General features: G+C 42.8%; 1 protein-coding gene across 1 annotated transcript; it reads left to right on the top strand.

Moving 5' to 3' along the window:
- Positions 1–2546: 2546 nt before the first annotated feature.
- Positions 2547–3704, top strand: LOC123442146 (F-box protein At5g49610-like). The gene has a single exon (XM_045118228.1). The coding sequence runs from the start codon at positions 2547–2549 to the stop codon at positions 3702–3704; it is 1158 nt and encodes a 385-aa protein (XP_044974163.1).
- The last annotated feature ends 14351 nt before the right edge of the window (positions 3705–18055 follow it).

Here is an 18055-nt window from a genome sequence, read left to right as displayed (position 1 = left end):
GCCAGTGCTCCTCATGAGTGTTGGTCCAAAACTAGAGCCGTTTGCGGGGCCAACCCGGGGCAACTCGGGAGATTTCTATCAGGCCACCGTACGCTGTGCTTATCCGTCGTGTCCTGAGAACGAGGTACGCGACTCCTATCGGGATCGTCGACACGTCGGGCGGCCTTGCTGGATTAGTTTTACCTTTGACGAGGTATCTTGTGCATCGGGATTCCGGTGATGCTTTGGGTAATCTCAGAGTTGAGGTTTTCCATTAGGGAATCCGACGAGATCGCGAGCTTCGTGATTGAGGATTTCTATGCGGCTTGTGGTAATTTGTGATGGACTAGTTGGAGCACCCCTGCAGGGTTAAATCTTTCGGAAAGCCATGCCCGCGGTTATGTGGAAACGTGGATACTTTGTTTAACACTGGTTCTAGATAACTTGAAGTTAACTCAATTAAAACATGCCAACTGTGTGCGTAACCGTGATTGTCTCTTTCGTGAGTTCTTTCTCCGATCGAGGACACGGTGGAGTTATGTCTGGTAGGTAGGTGTTCAGGATCATTCATTTGATCATCAGTAGTTCACGTCCGTTATGCGTAGATCTTCCCCCTCTTCTTTCTTATGCTCGTAAGCTAGCCACCATATATATATGCTTAGCCGCTGCTGCAACCTCACCACTTAACCTTGCCTCACCCATTAAACTTTGCTAGTCTTGATACCTTTGGGAATGAGATTGCTGAGTCCCCTATGGCTCACAGATTACTACAACACCAGTTGCAGGTACAGGTAAAGGTTACTTGACGCGAGCGCGTTGATTATTCATTTGGAGTTGCTTCTTCTTCTTCTTCTTCTTCATCGATCTAGGATGGGTTCCAGGCCGGCAGCCTGGGATAGCAAGGATGGACGTCGTTCTTCTTTTCTCGTTTGTCTTCGTCCGTAGTCGGACCCTGCTCTTACTCTTGATGAATATGTAATGTACTGATGTGACTCTGATGTAGCTTGTGGCGAGTGTAAGCCAATTCTATATATCTCTTCTTTTCAGTACATGTACTTGTAACGATATCCATTCTTACGACACGACGAGATGCGCTTCTATCCCTGACGAGGCCCTCGTGCCAAATTGAGGATAGGGTCGCATCTTGGGCGTGACAGGGGTGCATATTGACTACTAGGTAGTTGATCAGGGAAGAAGACTAATTGCACATCACGAAAAAATGGTTGTCATGGTTGCTAGGTTGCAATGTCATAGGAGGTTGAATCATGCGTCTCTAAAATTGGTTTGGGAAAAGTTGCACAATGCATTACTAAAGTTGCACCATGTGATAGTAGAGTTGCATAATATGTTGTCAAAGTTGGCATCAAAAAATTTAGTTGAGACATGCCCATGCAAGATCTAGTTTAAAAGACCACGTCGCAAGGATTCTAACGATGAAAACGGATTTGAATTCCGACTTGCGATTTGAATGATTTTGCCTTTTTTTTAAATTGAAACCCGAAATAAATGCACACGAAGTTGTTTTCCTCCAAACCAATGTAACTAGTGCGAACACTTTTTTTGAACACGGTCCAGCCGCAAATGTTTATATACAGGTGCATACTCTGACCCTTATGAACGCACACACGCGCATCCTACCCCTATGAGCACCTCCGAGAGACTAAGCCCGCATATTATCTTGAAATTTACGAAGTCACTGTAGTCACCTCCTCGACGACGGAAACGTCTCCTACCACTGAATATGCATCGTCGAAAATCCTGAAACAAATCAATGTACTCCCTCCATCACAGTTTATAAGGCATGTACGTATATCTAGGTTGTTAATTTGACCAACTTAATGAGAGGCATATATTACAAAAAATATATCATTAAAAACTTTAGATATTCTATTTTCTAATGATATAATTTTTATGTTAAACAATATATTTTATATAAGTTAAATTGACGACCTAGGTATATGTGCACGCCTTATAAACTGTGACGGAGGGAGTATAAATTCGAGCAGCAAAATTTGAATGTTGGTGGGCTGAGATACCACTATCCCTACAACTATGCAACCACTGGTTGATTCGCTAGTGTGAACAAACTTAATGACGATATCCGCATGCACTAGTAGAAAAAAAGCCAGCCCCGTATGAGTGTGATGTCCGGCGGTTCGTTTCCTCCAAAAAATGAAGCTGCACTTTTGAGAATTTGTGTTTATCCAATTCATCGATCCACTGGACTAACGACACAGGTCCACAGGGGCGGGATGGGCGGTGAAACAAATAGTTGGCCGCGCAGGCGCACATACGATCTTGGCGATCGAGGCCTCTTTCAATGAGAATTTCGCGATGCGTTAGCCACGGACCGTAACCTAGTCTCATTCCACTTCCGGTAGGAGAGGAAAATTTGCTATTGCTATCTATATATATAGCAGCCAGCAGGTTTGCTTGATCGCATCACATAAGCGCGCACCTCCTCCTGCGAAAGAGGAAGACCTAGCTACCTCCGTCGCCCTTACAACTCCTACGTACTGCTTTGCTCGTGGGAGGTGGGACGGATCTACGGTTCTCAGCCGGCGACCATGGGCAAGGCCGCAAGGTCAGGAGCCCTCCATGGCCTCCTGGAAGATATCGTCGTCTGGGAGGTCCTCATTCGCCTGCCGCCCAAAGCCCTCCTTCGTTGCCGTGCCGTCTGCCGCGCCTGGCGCAGCGCCACCTCCACCCGCGAATTTCTCCTCGCACACCACGCCCACCAACCCGTCCTCCCCCTCCTAGACAACGGCAGCTACCTAAACCTCGACGACCCCATAGACATCTGCTGCTTCGACTATCGGCCAGGGCTGGCCGCCCCTGACCAGCTCCAGTCCGTCGCCTTCTTGGATCTGGGCGACGATATCTCCTACTGTCAACCGGTTGCCTCCTGTGATGGCCTCCTCATCTTCTTCATTGACGACGCCGAATTGTTCATCTGCAATCCGGCAACTCGTGAGTATGCTCCCATCCCGTCGCCTCCGAATCAGCACTGGACCCTCCTCGGAATGTATCCTCACACCCTGACCGACGAGTACAGGCTACTCCTCTACTCGTGCGAGCGTAACCCAGGCAATCATGAGCCAGCTCATGCGTGCCAAGTCTTGTCGTTGGGCTCCGGTCAGCCGCCGAGGCACATCGGGTGGCCAGATGCCATTACAACTGCTATTTTGATGGAATTACGCCCTCCTGTGCTATTCCGCGGTAACCTGCATTGGATCCCGTCCGATGATGACAGCGAAAGCACGATGATAATGGTGTTCGACACCACATCTGAGTTGTTCCGGCAAATGCGTACCCCCGTTGTTAATGACTGTGCTAACCTGTTTGAGATAGACGGCAAGCTCGGCATGGCCATCTTGAATGTGGCGACAACCATTGAGATCTGGATGTTGCAAGACTATGAAAAGGAGATCTGGATCATCAATTGCCGGATTGAATTACCGGTTGCGGAGATCAAAGTGCGATGTGACAATTATGACGGCCGGTTGGATTTTCATGTGGTGCTCGTGCCTGGCGATGGTGAGCTGCTTGTGCTGGTACAACTTGCCGAGTGGCTATTTCAGCTTGGTACGGATGGCAAGTTGGTCACCGCATTACATCGCAAAGAAGTCGATGCTACTTATCTTCAGCTCAAGCAAACTCTTGTTCCGCATACATTCTTTCACACACTAGAGGGTTATGTTGTGAATGCTCCGCCATTCATCTGAAGACTGTTTAGTGGGGATGTGCTTCTTAATAGGAACATCCTAGATGTTTGTATCCTCATGAGCTGCAAGTTGTACGGATTGCATCCACTATGAGCCTACTAGCTTCTTTCTTATGTGCATACAAAAAATTTAGTCAAAGAAAATACTGCTGCAAGTACAATGTCCAAAGTGCAAACCTGGAATTGCCAGGTGACAATACCTTCGGCCGCGAAGCCGTGCACGAGCACCACGGATGCCGCTCCCGTTCTTCCTTGGAGTTGGCTTTCGACGTCTCCCTCTGCCTCTCTCCTCGGTCGCGCGGAGTGAAACCGGCAGGGCATCACGCCGGTAAGACCGCGACGATCGTCAACCAGCAAATAGAGGTGGACCGTGTATTTCATTCTTCTTCCTGTCCCGCGGTGACGACCACCACATTCATGCATACACGCCGCGTGTGCGTGAATGCATCATGTTCGATCCTCTCACGGGATGGGATATTCTCTATGTTGTCACATTATCAACTTCAAGACTCGAGATAAGCGTACTCGGTTTTCTTTTTTATATTTTGTTTTTTTAAGGGTACACAATTTTTATCTTAAAATGAATGTTAAGGACTAATATATTATTGAATGGTTAGAAAAACAGTGCTAACCCTAGTTGTATCTGGCCATACGTCTGCTCAGGTCGGGCTTCTGGCCGGGCCTAACAAAGTCCGTGATTGAAAACCTAGGCCTGGGCTAGCCCGGCCCACCAACTAAAAAGACCATGAGGCCTCGGGCTTTGGGTTGGGCCTCTTTTCTGAACCGTAAAAATCACAAGCCCAAGCCTGCCCCAGCCCAGCTCAGCCACCGGGCTCAAAATCTAGGCCCAAGCCCGGTCCGTGGGCAAGGACGAGCCAGGTTGTGTCGAGCATTTTCGAACCAGGTCAGGTCGGGTCGACCAAGCCGGGTTTCTTATGGCCAGGGCTATCCCCCCAGCCAACGAGGTTCAAGTTCTAAATATGTCACTAATGCTCGTATGATTCTTTGTTCATTTCAAGTGTTTTGACAATATGTATTAAGTCGGCGGGACGTTCTCATTGAATATTATTGGAATTGTGTCAAATATTTTTGGAATTGTGTCAAATATTTTTGGAATTGTGCCATATTAGACTTGAAAGTAGTATGGTGTGTATGGTTTGTAGACAGGGTACAATTATATTCTTGTGTTTTAGACTTCTTATATAATGAAAATGTAGACACCACTAGTGGAAAACGGGCCTTTGGCCGGGACCCTTTAGTCCCAGCCTGCCTCTGGGCCGAGACTAAAGGCCCGGCCACGTCGCCCCAATTCTCAATGCCTCCCTCGAGGCTTTAGTCCCGGCCCATAAGGAGCCTTTAGTCCCGGTTCGTGTCCCAAACCGGGACTAAAGGGCTACGCGGTGGGCAGCCCGCATGTGCGCCACCTTTAGTCCCGGTTCGTGTCCCAAACCGGGACTAAAGGTCTGACACGTGGCCTGCCGTAGTGGTGGCAACCGTTGGTATCCCTCTTTAGTCCCGGTTGGTGGCTCAACCCGGGACTAAAGGCCCAAACGGTTTGCATCCCGCTTCCCAAAACCACAACCGAAGCAGAGTCTCTGTCGCGTCGCCCTTTCTCTGTTCTTCTTCCTCTCTCGCTCTCTCGCTCTGTTCTTCCCCTCTCTTCTTCCCTTCTCTTCTTTCATCATGCCAACTCGCTTTGGAGAGGTGCTCGCACATGGCAAGACCAAGCTCGATGTCGTGTACACGAACGAGAGCAGGGAGGTGCCGCATTTTCTTAGACAGTTGAACGAATGGCTTGACGCCGCAGTGGATCATGAGAAGTTCTTGGGGCTTGATCTGGAGTACACGGCCGATCAACGCGGTGTTGTCATCATCCAACTATGTTTCAAACACCATGTCTTGATCTTCCAATGGGCGAGGTAAGTTTTGAGGCTTTCTTTGATCCAAGGTAATGACATTGTAAGTTTATTTGTTTCAATCATAGTTGGTTCCCTTCAAATAGTTGTAGTGAAACAATTTTGATTAGTTGAAGGGGAACACAATCTGATTGGAATAGTGTTCCATAATCTGAAAAATCGTATTAGAATCAACTAGTGTTGAATATGTTCCATTGGAATCATAGTTGGTTCGCTTCAAATAGTTGTAGTGAAACAATTTTGATTAGTTGAAGGGAACACAATCTGATTGGAATAGTGTTCCACAATCTGGAAAATCTGGTTGGGTCAATATGTTCCATTGAAATCATAGTTGTAGTGATACAATTTTATGCGGTGTTCTTTGATCCAAGGTTATGAAAATTGCATATAGCTAGTGATCTCTCTAGGTTCCATTGGATAGCAATATGATATGTCATAGTCATGAAAATTGCATATAGCTAGTGATCTCTCTAGGTTCCATTGGATAGCTATAGTGATCTCTCTAGGTTCCATTGGATAGGAATATGCAATATGTCTAGGTTATTGAATATTTGCAAAACCGTGGGAGAATATATATATATATATATATATATATATATATATATATATATATATATATATATATATATATATATATATATATATATATATATATGTCATAGTTAATTTACGGTTTCATGATCAATTCATAGGATATGAAAATTGCATAAGATAGCAATATGTTCTATTTGAATCCTAAAGATAATTTTCTCTTTAGTTGTAGTGAAACATGTTTCCTTATTGCAGCAGTATGTAACATTTGCTTCATTTTAATTTGTTTCTGTTGCAGTAGTGACAAGCATTGTCCAGAACTCATGGACTTCCTTCGCAGCGGCATCACTTTTGCTACCGTTGACATAACGAACGACAAGCTGAATATGAGGTACAGCTTCGGTATTGAGATACCAACTGGTTGCCTCATTGATCTCCAAACGGTATTCTGGCTTCGACATGTCAGGACTTCGATGGCTCATATGGCAGTTGCCTTGATCGACGAGGAGTATGGTAATATAAAGACCAATTTCCCAAAGTCTCAGCAGAACCTTTGGGAGAAGGCCCCACTTGATCGTATCAACATTGAGTATGCAGCAAAAGATGCATACGTTTCATACGAGTTGTACCGCAAGATTCGAGTCGTCAACTATGGCCAGCGTCACCTCGAATAAGGTGGACATTCTAATTCAGACGATTCAGACGAGTAGTGTTCCCAACGTCGAACACTTGTATATATATATCTATGATAGCTATTATTATGTACTGTTTGGACTAGTATCATGTACTGCTTGGACCAATTTATATATGTCTAGTTTCTGTTTGTGCCATTATAGTTTCCAAATTTGAATGGTTTAGCCCTTTCTAACTTCATTTGCTACTTTTGAATGGTTTAGCCCTTTCTAACTTCATGGTATCATGCATTTCGACCACATATATATACAAAAAGTCTTCAGTTCAAATAAGTTCAAAAAATGAAATCCCTTTTGTAACAGATCTGTTTTTGATTAAAACGGACATTTCAAAATGAAAGACCATTAGTCCCACGTGGCGTGCAGCAGAATCACGTGGCGTGCAGCGGAACCACGTAGCGTGCCGCGGAACCACTTTTGTTGTGGGGGTCGCTTTTCCTTCTTCTCCTTGTGCTAGATATTTATTATGCATTAGGGAAAGAAGGAATAGCGACCATCATCGACGGTCAAAAATCAGGTGAGGGAGTGTCCACCATACATGAGAGAAGAAGAATGCCGACTGTTGTTGTGGGGGTTGCTTCTCCTTCTTCTCTTTGTGCTAGATATTTGTTATGCACTAGGGGAAGAAGGAGTAGCGACCATCATCGACGGTCGAAAAATCAGGTGAGGGAGTGTCCACCATACATGAGAGAAGAAGAATGTCGACTGTTGCTGTGGGGGGTCGTTTTTCCTTCTTCTCCTTGTGCTAGATATTGGTTATGCACTAGGGGAAGTAGGAGTAGCGACCATCATCGACGGTTAAAAAATCAGGTGATCTAGTGTCCACCATATATGAGAGAAGAAGAATGTCGTCTCTTATTGTGGGGGTCGCTTCTACTTCCAAAGAGATTGTTCATTTTGTACACGAAGTGCATCCAGTTTTTAACGTAACCCTCTCAACTTTCTCTCACATGCTATGTGGGTGAAATGATGATAGCATGCCAACTTTCAACATTTTCAGAGTTCGTTTGTAGTGCTTTTCAATTTCAAGGTCAACTAGCTCAAAAAAAAAAGTAAATGCACAAAGAATACCAAATGAAGTCAGAAATTTTTGAAATTTTGTGATGTGCCTTTCAATGGTGCATTTTGAACACACAAAAAGTATGGAGTTCAAATAAGTTCAAAAAAATGAAATCCCTTTGTAAGAGATGAGTTCTCGTTCGAAACGCTGATACTTCGAGAGAGATTGTCCGTTTTGTACACGAAGTGCATTCAGTTTTTGTCGTAGCCCTCTCAAATTTTTAACACATGCTATGTGGGTGAAATGATGATAGCATGCCAACTTTCAACATTTTCAGAGTTCGTTTGTAGTGCTTTTCAATTTCAAGGTCAACTAGCTCAAAAAAAGTAAATGCACAAAGAATACCAAATGAAGTCAGAAATTTTTGAAATTTTGTGATGTGCCTTTCAATGGTGCATTTTGAACACACAAAAAGTATGGAGTTCAAATAAGTTCAAAAAAATAAAATCCCTTTGTAAGAGATGAGTTCTCGTTCGAAACGCTGACACTTCGAGAGAGATTGTCCGTTTTGTACACGAAGTGCATCCAGTTTTTGTCGTAGCCCTCTCAACTTTTTAACACATGCTATGTGGGTGAAATGATGATAGCATGCCAACTTTCAACATTTTCAGAGTTCATTTGTAGTGCTTTTCAATTTGAGGGTCAACTAGCTCAAAAAAAATAAGTAAATGCACGAAGAATACCCAATGAAGTCAGAAATTGTTGAAATTTTGTGATGTGCCTTTGAATGGTGCATTTTGAACACACAAAAATTACGGAGTTCGAATAAGTTCAAAAAAATGAAATCCCTTTGTAAGAGATGAGTTCTCGTTCGAAACGCTCATACTTCGAGAGAGATTGTCCGTTTTGTACACGAAGTGCATCCAGGTTTTGTCGTAGCCCTCTCAACTTTTTAACACATGCTATGTGGGTGAAATTATGATAGCATGCCAACTTTCAACATTTTCAGAGTTCATTTGTAGTGCTTTTTAATTTCAGGGTCAACTAGCTCAAAAAAAATAAGTAAATGCACGAAGAATACCAAATGAAGTCAGAAATTGTTGAAATTTTGTGATGTGCCTTTGAATGGTGCATTTTGAACACACAAAAAGTATGGAGTTCGAATAAGTTCAAAAAAATGAAATCGCTTTGTAAGAGATGAGTTCTCGTTCGAAACGCTCATACTTCGAGAGAGATTGTCCGTTTTGTACACGAAGTGCATCCAGTTTTTGTCGTAGCCCTCTCAACTTTTTAACACATGCTATGTGGGTGAAATTATGATAGCATGCCAACTTTCAACATTTTCAGAGTTCATTTGTAGTGCTTTTCAATTTCCGGGTCAACTAGCTCAAAAAAAAATAAGTAAATGCACGAAGAATACCAAATGAAGTCAGAAATTGTTGAAATTTTGTGATGTGCCTTTGAATGATGCATTTTGAACACACAAAAAGTATGGAGTTTAAATAAGTTCAAAAATATGAAATCCCTTTGTAAGAGATGAGTTCTCGTTCGAAACGCTGATACTTCGAGAGAGATTGTCCGTTTTGTACACGAAGTGCATCCAGCTTTTGTCGTAGCCCTCTCAACTTTTTAACACATGCTATGTGGGTGAAATGATGATAGCATGCCAACTTTCAACATTTTTAGAGTTCATTTGTAGTGCTTTTCAATTTCAGGGTCAACTAGCTCAAAAAATAAATAAGTAAATGCACGAAGAATACTAAATGAAGTCAGAAATTGTTGAAATTTTGTGATGTGCCTTTGAATGGTGCATTTTGAACACACAAAAAGTATGGAGTTCAAATAAGTTCAAAAAATTAAATCCCTTTGTAAGAGATGAGTTCTCGTTCGAAACCCTGCTACTTTGAGAGAGATTGTCAGTTTTGTACACGAACTGCATCAGTTTTTGTCTTAGCCCTCTCAACTTTTTAACACATGCTATGTGGGTGAAATGATGATAGCATGCCAACTTTCAACATTTTCAGAGTTCATTTGTAGTGCTTTTCAATTTCAAGGTCAACTAGCTCAAAACAAATAAGTAAATGCACGAAGAATACCAAATGAAGTCAGAAATTTTTGGAATTTTGTGATGTTCCTTTGAAATTGTGCATTTTGAACACACAAAAAGTATGGAGTTCAAATAAATTCAAAAAAGTGAAATCCCTTTGTAAGAGATGAGTTCTCCTTCGAAACCGTGATACTTCGAGAGAGATTGTCCGTTTTGTACACGAAGTGAATCCAGTTTTTGTCGTAGCCTCTCAACTTTTTAACACATGCTATGTGGGTGAAATGATGATAGCATGCCAACTTTCAACATTTTTAGAGTTCATTTGTAGTGCTTTTCAATTTCAGGGTCAACTAGCTCAAAAAATAAATAAGTAAATGCACGAAGAATACTAAATGAAGTCAGAAATTGTTGAAATTTTGTGATGTGCCTTTGAATGGTGCATTTTGAACACAAAAAAAGTATGGAGTTCAAATAAGTTCAAAAAATTAAATCCCTTTGTAAGAGATGAGTTCTCGTTCGAAACCCTGCTACTTTGAGAGAGATTGTCAGTTTTGTACACGAACTGCATCAGTTTTTGTCTTAGCCCTCTCAACTTTTTAACACATGCTATGTGGGTGAAATGATGATAGCATGCCAACTTTCAACATTTTCAGAGTTCATTTGTAGTGCTTTTCAATTTCAAGGTCAACTAGCTCAAAACAAATAAGTAAATGCACGAAGAATACCAAATGAAGTCAGAAATTTTTGTAATTTTGTGATGTGCCTTTGAAATTGTGCATTTTGAACACACAAAAAGTATGGAGTTCAAATAAATTCAAAAAAGTGAAATCCCTTTGTAAGAGACGAGTTCTCGTTCGAAACCGTGATACTTCGAGAGAGATTGTCCGTTTTGTACACGAAGTGAATCCAGTTTTTGTCGTAGCCCTCTCAACTTTTTAACACATGCTATGTGGGTGAAATGATGATAGCATGCCAACTTTCAACATTTTCAGAGTTCATTTGTAGTGTTTTTCAATTTCAGGGTCAACTAGCTCAAAAAAAATAAGTTAATAGTTTGGATAGTCAAAGTAATCACTTTTGAAAATAGAAAATAGTTTTGCATTATTTATTCAATTTCAAACACTTTTCATTATCATAGTTTTGTCAAATTCTCAAATATGCAAACAGAATTTTAATAAACATAGTTTTTAATTGAAAATAACAAAATAGTTAATAGTTTGGGTGGTCAAAATAATTACTTTTGAAAATAGAAAATAGTTTTGCATTATTTATTCAATTTCAAACACTTTTCATTATCATAGTTTTTTCAAATTCTCAAATAGGCAAAAAGAATTTTAATAAACATAGTTTTTAATTGAAAATAACAAAATAGTTAATAGTTTGGATAGATAAAAAAATTACTTTTGAAAATAGAAAATAGTTTTGAATTATTTATTCAATTTCAAACACTTTTCATTATCATAGTTTTGTCAAATTCTCAAATATGCAAAAAGAATTTTAATAAACATAGCTTTTAATTGAAAATAACAAAATAGTTAATAGTTTGGATAGTCAAAATAATTACTTTTGAAAATAGAAAATAGTTTTGAATTATTTATTCAATTTCAAACACTTTTCATTATCATAGTTTTGTCAAATTCTGAAATATGCAAAAAGAATTTTTAATAAACATAGTTTTTAATTGAAAATAACGAAATAGCTAATAGTTTGGATAGTCAAAATAATTAATTTTGAAAATAGAAAAAAATTGAAACTATATGAGAATTTATATAGAAAATTCAACCTGAATTCAAAGTGAACTCACTTTGAATTCAGGTTGAATTTTCTCCATAATTTCGAATATAGTTTCAATTTTCAGTGAGTTTAGGCCCGTAAGCCTGCTTTAGAGAGGAGCTCGATGGAGAAGCTGCGACGGGGATTATAAACAAGTGTTAGTCCCCCTCGCTCGGCGAGGTGGGACTAAACTTATCATGCAGCCGAGGAGGGGCTTTAGTCCCGGGTGGAGCACGCCCCGGGACTAAAGCCCCTCGCTTGCCGCCTGCCGAGGAGAGGCTTTAGTGCCAGTGCGTGGCTCCAACCGGGACTAAAGACCCCCTTTAGTCCCGATTGATGCTCCGCACCGGGACTAAAGGCCCCTGCTTCCCGCCTTCTGGTCTGCCCGAAAAGGGGCCTTTAGTCCCGGGTCGTGGCTCCACCCGGGACTAAAGGGGGTCTTTAGTCCCGGTTCGAGCCACGAACCGGGACTAAAGATCCACCTATATAAGCGGGAGTTAGAAAAATTTCAACCCAAATTGTTCGTTTCTCTTCTTCTTCCTCTCGTTATCCTGCCCGGCGCGGCACACCGACGACCTCGACGACGCCGTCAGGCTGGCCGCCGCCTCCTCGCCGCCGCCTGCCGTCCTCCTCGCTGTCGCCATCGTCCTCCTCGCCGCCGCCGTCCTCCTCGCCGCGCGCCGCCCTCCTCGCCGCGCGCTGCCATCCTCCTCGCCGCGTGCCGTCGACACCTCCGGCCGGTAAGCCCCCCGCTCCCTCCTCCCCAACACTCCGGCCAGTAGAAGAAAATAAAAAAAAGGAGAAGAAAGGAAGAAAAAGGAGAAGAAAGGAAGAAAAAGGATAAGAAAGCAAGAAAAAGGAGAAGAAAAGAAGAAAAAGGAGAAGAAAAGAAGAAAAAGGAGAAGAAAAGAACAAAAAGGGAAGAAAGGAAGAAAAAGGAGAAGGAACGAAGAAAAAGGAGAAGGAAGGAAGAAAAAGGAGAAGGAAGGAAGAAAAAGGGAAGAAAAGAAGAAAAAGATTTTTTTGTCATTTAATTCCTATTGTTATTAGGTTTGTGCTAGATTATTAGGGTTAGTAATATTTAGAATTAGGAAAAAGGAAAATAAGAAGAGGAGGAGAAGAAAGGAAGAAAAAGGAGAATAAGAAGAGGAGGAGAGGAGAAGAAGAGGAAAAATAGAAGAAGAGGAGAAGTAGAAGAAGAGAAAAAATTAGAAGAGGAGGAGAGGAGAAGTAGAAGAAGAGAAAAAATTAGAAGAGGAGGAGAGGAGAAGTAGAAGAAGAGAAGAGGAGAAGTAGTAGAAGAAGAGGATAAGTAGAAGTAGAAGAAGAAGTAGAAGAAGAGGAGAAATAGAAGAAGAGAAAAAATTAGTTTAGGGTTACAAGAAGAAGAAATATATTTTTTGTCATTTAATTTTGCTATTGTATAGTGTATATGCTTAAGTGTTAATAGTGTTTCTTAGATTATTGATTAATTTTGCTATTGTATATGCTTAAGTGTTAATAGTTTGATTTTGCTATTGTATATGCTTAAGTGTTAATAGTTTATTTTTAGCAAGAAAATTAATAGAACTAGTTTATTTTTTTAATTCATTTTACGATGCCTATCCCGCATCCTCGTCGTCGACTCGACGGAGGACACCTGCTTGATCAGAGGGGCCCTGTCCGGGACTGGGCTCCGCCCGGCTGGTATTGGGAGGTGCTACCTTCCGGGGAGCGTAGGTTGGTGAGGAGCCAGCCCGTCGTTGACCCGATCCTTGTTTGGTGGCGGTCGCGTGGGCCAGTGAGGGTGCCGAGGCTTCCAGACACCGCGGAGGTGGTACGTCACCGTGTCAGCGAGGAGGATGAGCACGTCCGTGCTACATGGTTGTGTTGGAGGGCAGGTTCGAGCATACCTGGCAGGTTCTTCGGGGATCTCACTGGAGCTATGATCCTGTGATGGTCCCTTCTCTTTGGGTGTCCACCGCCCGCGCCGATACCCGTCGGGCGCTACGGTTCTAGATGTATCAGTGATGCTATATGTATGATAGTATTCGAGGAGTATTAGTGATAATATTCGATGATGTACGGACAAAAGAGATGATGTATTTGCTTATAATTGAATGCATGCTAATTTGAATACTACTTTATTTTACGATTTGGTTTTGCTTATTGAATGCTCAAATTGGAAAAGTATTCCTACTTTGAATACTATGTAGAAATCTAGGAGTCCCGGGTGGAGCCACGACCCGGGACTAAAGTTGTTTTGGAACGCAGTTCCTGATAGAATAATTCTTTTTTGGTACAAAGGTTAAGAGAATCCGTTAGACATATTTTAGAGTTTAGGTTCTAGCCAAGACCCGGGACTAAAGGTCCTCCTATATAAAATGACACTTCGGAGTTTCCAACCCCTCTTATATAGTTTGTTAGTTTATTAGTTAATCAAATGTCCGTTTTTTGTAGAACTATGGATCCACATATCAGGAACCTCGAAGAGGAAGAACTTCTCGAAGATATAATCAAAGACGGCCCCGACGTTGAACCAGCTGAATCTTCGTCGTTGTATCTAAACCCCTCCGGATATGGAATGGAGGTCGACCGACACGAAGATGAAGCCGATGGGGCAGGAGATAGGTCCAATGACGTAGAAGGTGATAGCTCCACTCATGAAGAAGCCGGTGAAGAAATAATAAAGTCCGGCGAGGTATACATATGAAGTTCGACAATCACTTGTAATATGTGAAAAATATTGGAGATAGCTCTATATTGTATACATATACATTCATTTGACGAATGTTTCTCCCTCTTAGGCCTCCACATCGAGCAAATCTACGAAACGAGGCCCGACTAGAAAGTTGGATGCACGGACGCATTACACCTTTGAGCTGATATTGCCTACGGGCGAACCCAAGCTTCCTAAGAATGCTGCTGACACATTCAAGAAGCAATGCGGAGTTCTCGTTAGGGATCACGTCCCGATCAGCGTTCGGGAGTGGAACAAGCGCAAAGGGGCAGCCGATAGTGACTATGTCGCCGAAAGGTACAAATATAATCTTTGGAATGATCTCATGTCACATTTCAACCTGCCAGAATGTGAGAATGAAGACGCCGCAGACAAACTGAGGGCCAAAGTTAAGCAGTGGACACTAAAGAAGATGGCCGAACTGTTCCGTAGTTGGAAGAAGAAGCTATGGAAAAACTATTGAAGACAAAGAAAGTGCCAGTATTCGAGGGGTATCTAGCCAAGCAGGCGAATCACTGGAAAGCATTTCAAGAGTACAAGGAGTCAGAAGATGATCAGGCATTATCAGAAAAGAACAAGATAAATGCCGACAAGAAGAAATATCACCACAAGCTGGGGCCAGGGGGATATGAGACTGCCATCCCAAAGTGGGATAAGAAAGAGCAAGATCTGCTAGCTAAAGGCATCGTACCTGAACCAGTCCGTGGTGAGTGGGAATTGAGAGCAAGAAATTGGTTCCTTGCGCATGGTGGTTCGTACGACGAAGAAACAGGGGACCTCATCTGCAGTGACGGTCTTAGGATACCCAGGGAGAATTGGAAAATGATAGTGAAAGAAATTAAGGAGGGAAAAAGAAAGTTCACTGCAGATAGAGAGAAAGATTTGCTCCCACTGGTCCTCGGCAATGACGAACATGGAGGACGAACACAAGGCTTCGGTCCTTCTTACCCGTGGTGGCTTGGGTTTGCCAGAGACCAAGACACTTACAGAAGCCGAGAGAGAGCAAAGAAGCGGCAGCAGGATGAGGAGAATGACAAGTTCAACCAGTTGCTTGCCAGGATTAACGAGCAACATAAGCAGATTGATGAGCTTAGAGGAGTAGCGCGCCAGGAAGATCCTGCATTTGATATTACCGGCGCCCCATCTAAGAGGAAAAGCAGCGTGGCTGAATCTGAGGCCCCGCCCGACGATGCACGAAGAATGATAGAGGGCGGTCCCGGCTACCCCGTGGATGGAATCAAGGAGTCAACATCATGTGAACTCCATCAGAAATTCAAAAACATATCCATGAAGGTGGCCGTCGGACAAGCTTTACCTTCTGGCCCTGATGCACGCTGGCATGGCCATGAGATTCCAACTGGCTTTGCTATAGTCGGGGTGGATGAAATCATGGCGGGGTTTCATGATATGGAGCTCGACATAGCTGGACCCGAAGATGAGAGGACACTCAGAGAAGTACTGGATGGAGTCATCCTATGGGACAATAACTAAATCAAGCTTCCAGGCTCGGCCCCAAGGACAACACCGCCTCCGAGTCGTCGCAGGTCACCTACACCTCCATTACGTCGAAGCCCTCCACATGACATCGGCCAGCACAACATGAGTCCATCTCGATCACCGCCGCCGGACTTGGGTCGTCCGTCTCCGCCGCCGCCCGCTCCAGATACTAAGCGGAAGCGTGCCAGCAAGAACGCTCCGCCGACGATTTCTAAGCGACGGAGCCCCCCAAAGCGCAAATGGTCGCCCCTCCCAAAGGTACCTCATGCTAATCTTCCTATCAGACCTTATGATCGTACCCCCGAGGAAAACGCCAGGATAGCAAAGGAACATCATGATGCGCAGATGAAAAAGAAGGAACCCGAGCCCCGCCCGGAATACACCGAGAAGTAAATAACATTTGCAAAATACTTCACGACCCTTCCATCACAGTATGACTTACACCATAAGCCTGATGACTATACACGCACATTGCAGAAGGAAGTGAAAAAGAGCAGATCACGTGCAAGTGCAAGTGGGAGCAAATCAAGTTCAACTACAAGCAAGAAAAAATCAGACGTTCCTCAGCTTGGACAACAGGCCAAACAGTCGATCCCACCCCTCAGGGTGTTAACCGAGAATGTCCCCCCTCCGGTGCAGGGGCAAGATTTCGAATTAGCAAAGAAGTGGGCGGCTGAATGGGGTATCCCGGTTGAAGACATTCTGGCTTCCCAAGACGACAGGTTACCCCTAAGCCACAGTTTGTCATGGGAGCGCCTTTGGTCAGCAAAGATGATCTCCCAACAAATATGCGTTACTTGCATACATGGTACTTAAGTGAATCAAAGAATGGGAGAACGATGATCGTGGTGAGTGTCCCACGGGAGTACTACGGCCGCCCCGAAGAAATCCATATCGACTTTGATGAACTCTTCCAGATGTACAATGGCGACGCCCTCGACAAATCGCTTATGAGTTGCTATTGTCTGTAAGTTTTTCAATTCGTTGTCTACATATAACTTGTTTAGTTATTTCAATTCATTGTCAATATATAACTTGTACTCTATTATGCAGAATGAAGATTCTGGATTGTAAAAGTAGGAACATCCTAAATATTGGGTTTATTGACCCAGATAAAATACATATAGCGACACTAACTGATAAACCCAAGGAGACGGAGGAAAACCTTCTAAGGTTTCTAACAGATCAAAATTTCTGTGACCACATACTGTTTCCATACAACTTCAGGTAAGGGTCTTTACTCTGTTGTGTCCATTCACTTATAAGTGTAATTGATAAGTTACTCACACACACACACACACACATATATATATACATGTGCAGCTTCCATTGGATTCTGTTGGACATCCAAATTGATAAGGGAAGAGTTGATGCCTTCAACCCATTATCCAGACTGAGGTAAGTAGTAGTATGATATACTTCTATTTTCAATACATTTATGATGCTAGATTATTATTTTGATTATATATATTCTATTCTCGTAAAGTGCGACCAGCAGCCACGGGGAACGCATCTATGCGGATACTATGTTTGCGAGACCATTCGCACGTTTACCTCTGAGCACAAGGATCACAGATTCGACGTAAGCAATGAACATTCACACATTTATTTTTACCCGTCATTCTTTGTTATCATGATTGATATTCATATTCATCTCCTCTTCTTATATAGTACACGGTCATGAGGACGAAGGTCCTACCAGAGCAACGCGCGATTGCTGTTGCAGAGGAGCTTACGACCTTTCTGAGGACGGAAGCTATAGATGACAAAGGACGATTTAGTGTAGCTAGGGGCCATTACTGATGTTCGTCCATGTAATCGAATAGACGGGCTCTAGTCCCGATAATACAGATCTCCATATAATTGTATATATATGCTCGCTTGTAAGATAAGTTAATCTTATATATATATATGCATAATTATTTCTATTTAAATTATATGAAAACTAATTCCCGAACACCAAACGATGCATCACGTTAATCTCCCGAACACCTAAACCCTAAAACCCTAAAACCCAAAAATAATTTCATTCAAAAAAAACCCAAAAATAAACTAAATCTGAAACTGTTTAGTCCCGGTCCGTATAACGAACCGGGACTAAAGGGCCTGCCCCTGGGGTGCTACGAGGCGCCCACGTGGAGCACCTTTAGTCCCGGCTTGGAACAGGGCCGGGACTA

The sequence above is a fragment of the Hordeum vulgare genome, chromosome 3H (genome assembly GCF_904849725.1).
Source record: "Hordeum vulgare subsp. vulgare chromosome 3H, MorexV3_pseudomolecules_assembly, whole genome shotgun sequence".
Classification (NCBI taxonomy): domain Eukaryota; kingdom Viridiplantae; phylum Streptophyta; class Magnoliopsida; order Poales; family Poaceae; genus Hordeum; species Hordeum vulgare.
This window is presented reverse-complemented; position numbering and strand designations above follow the sequence as displayed.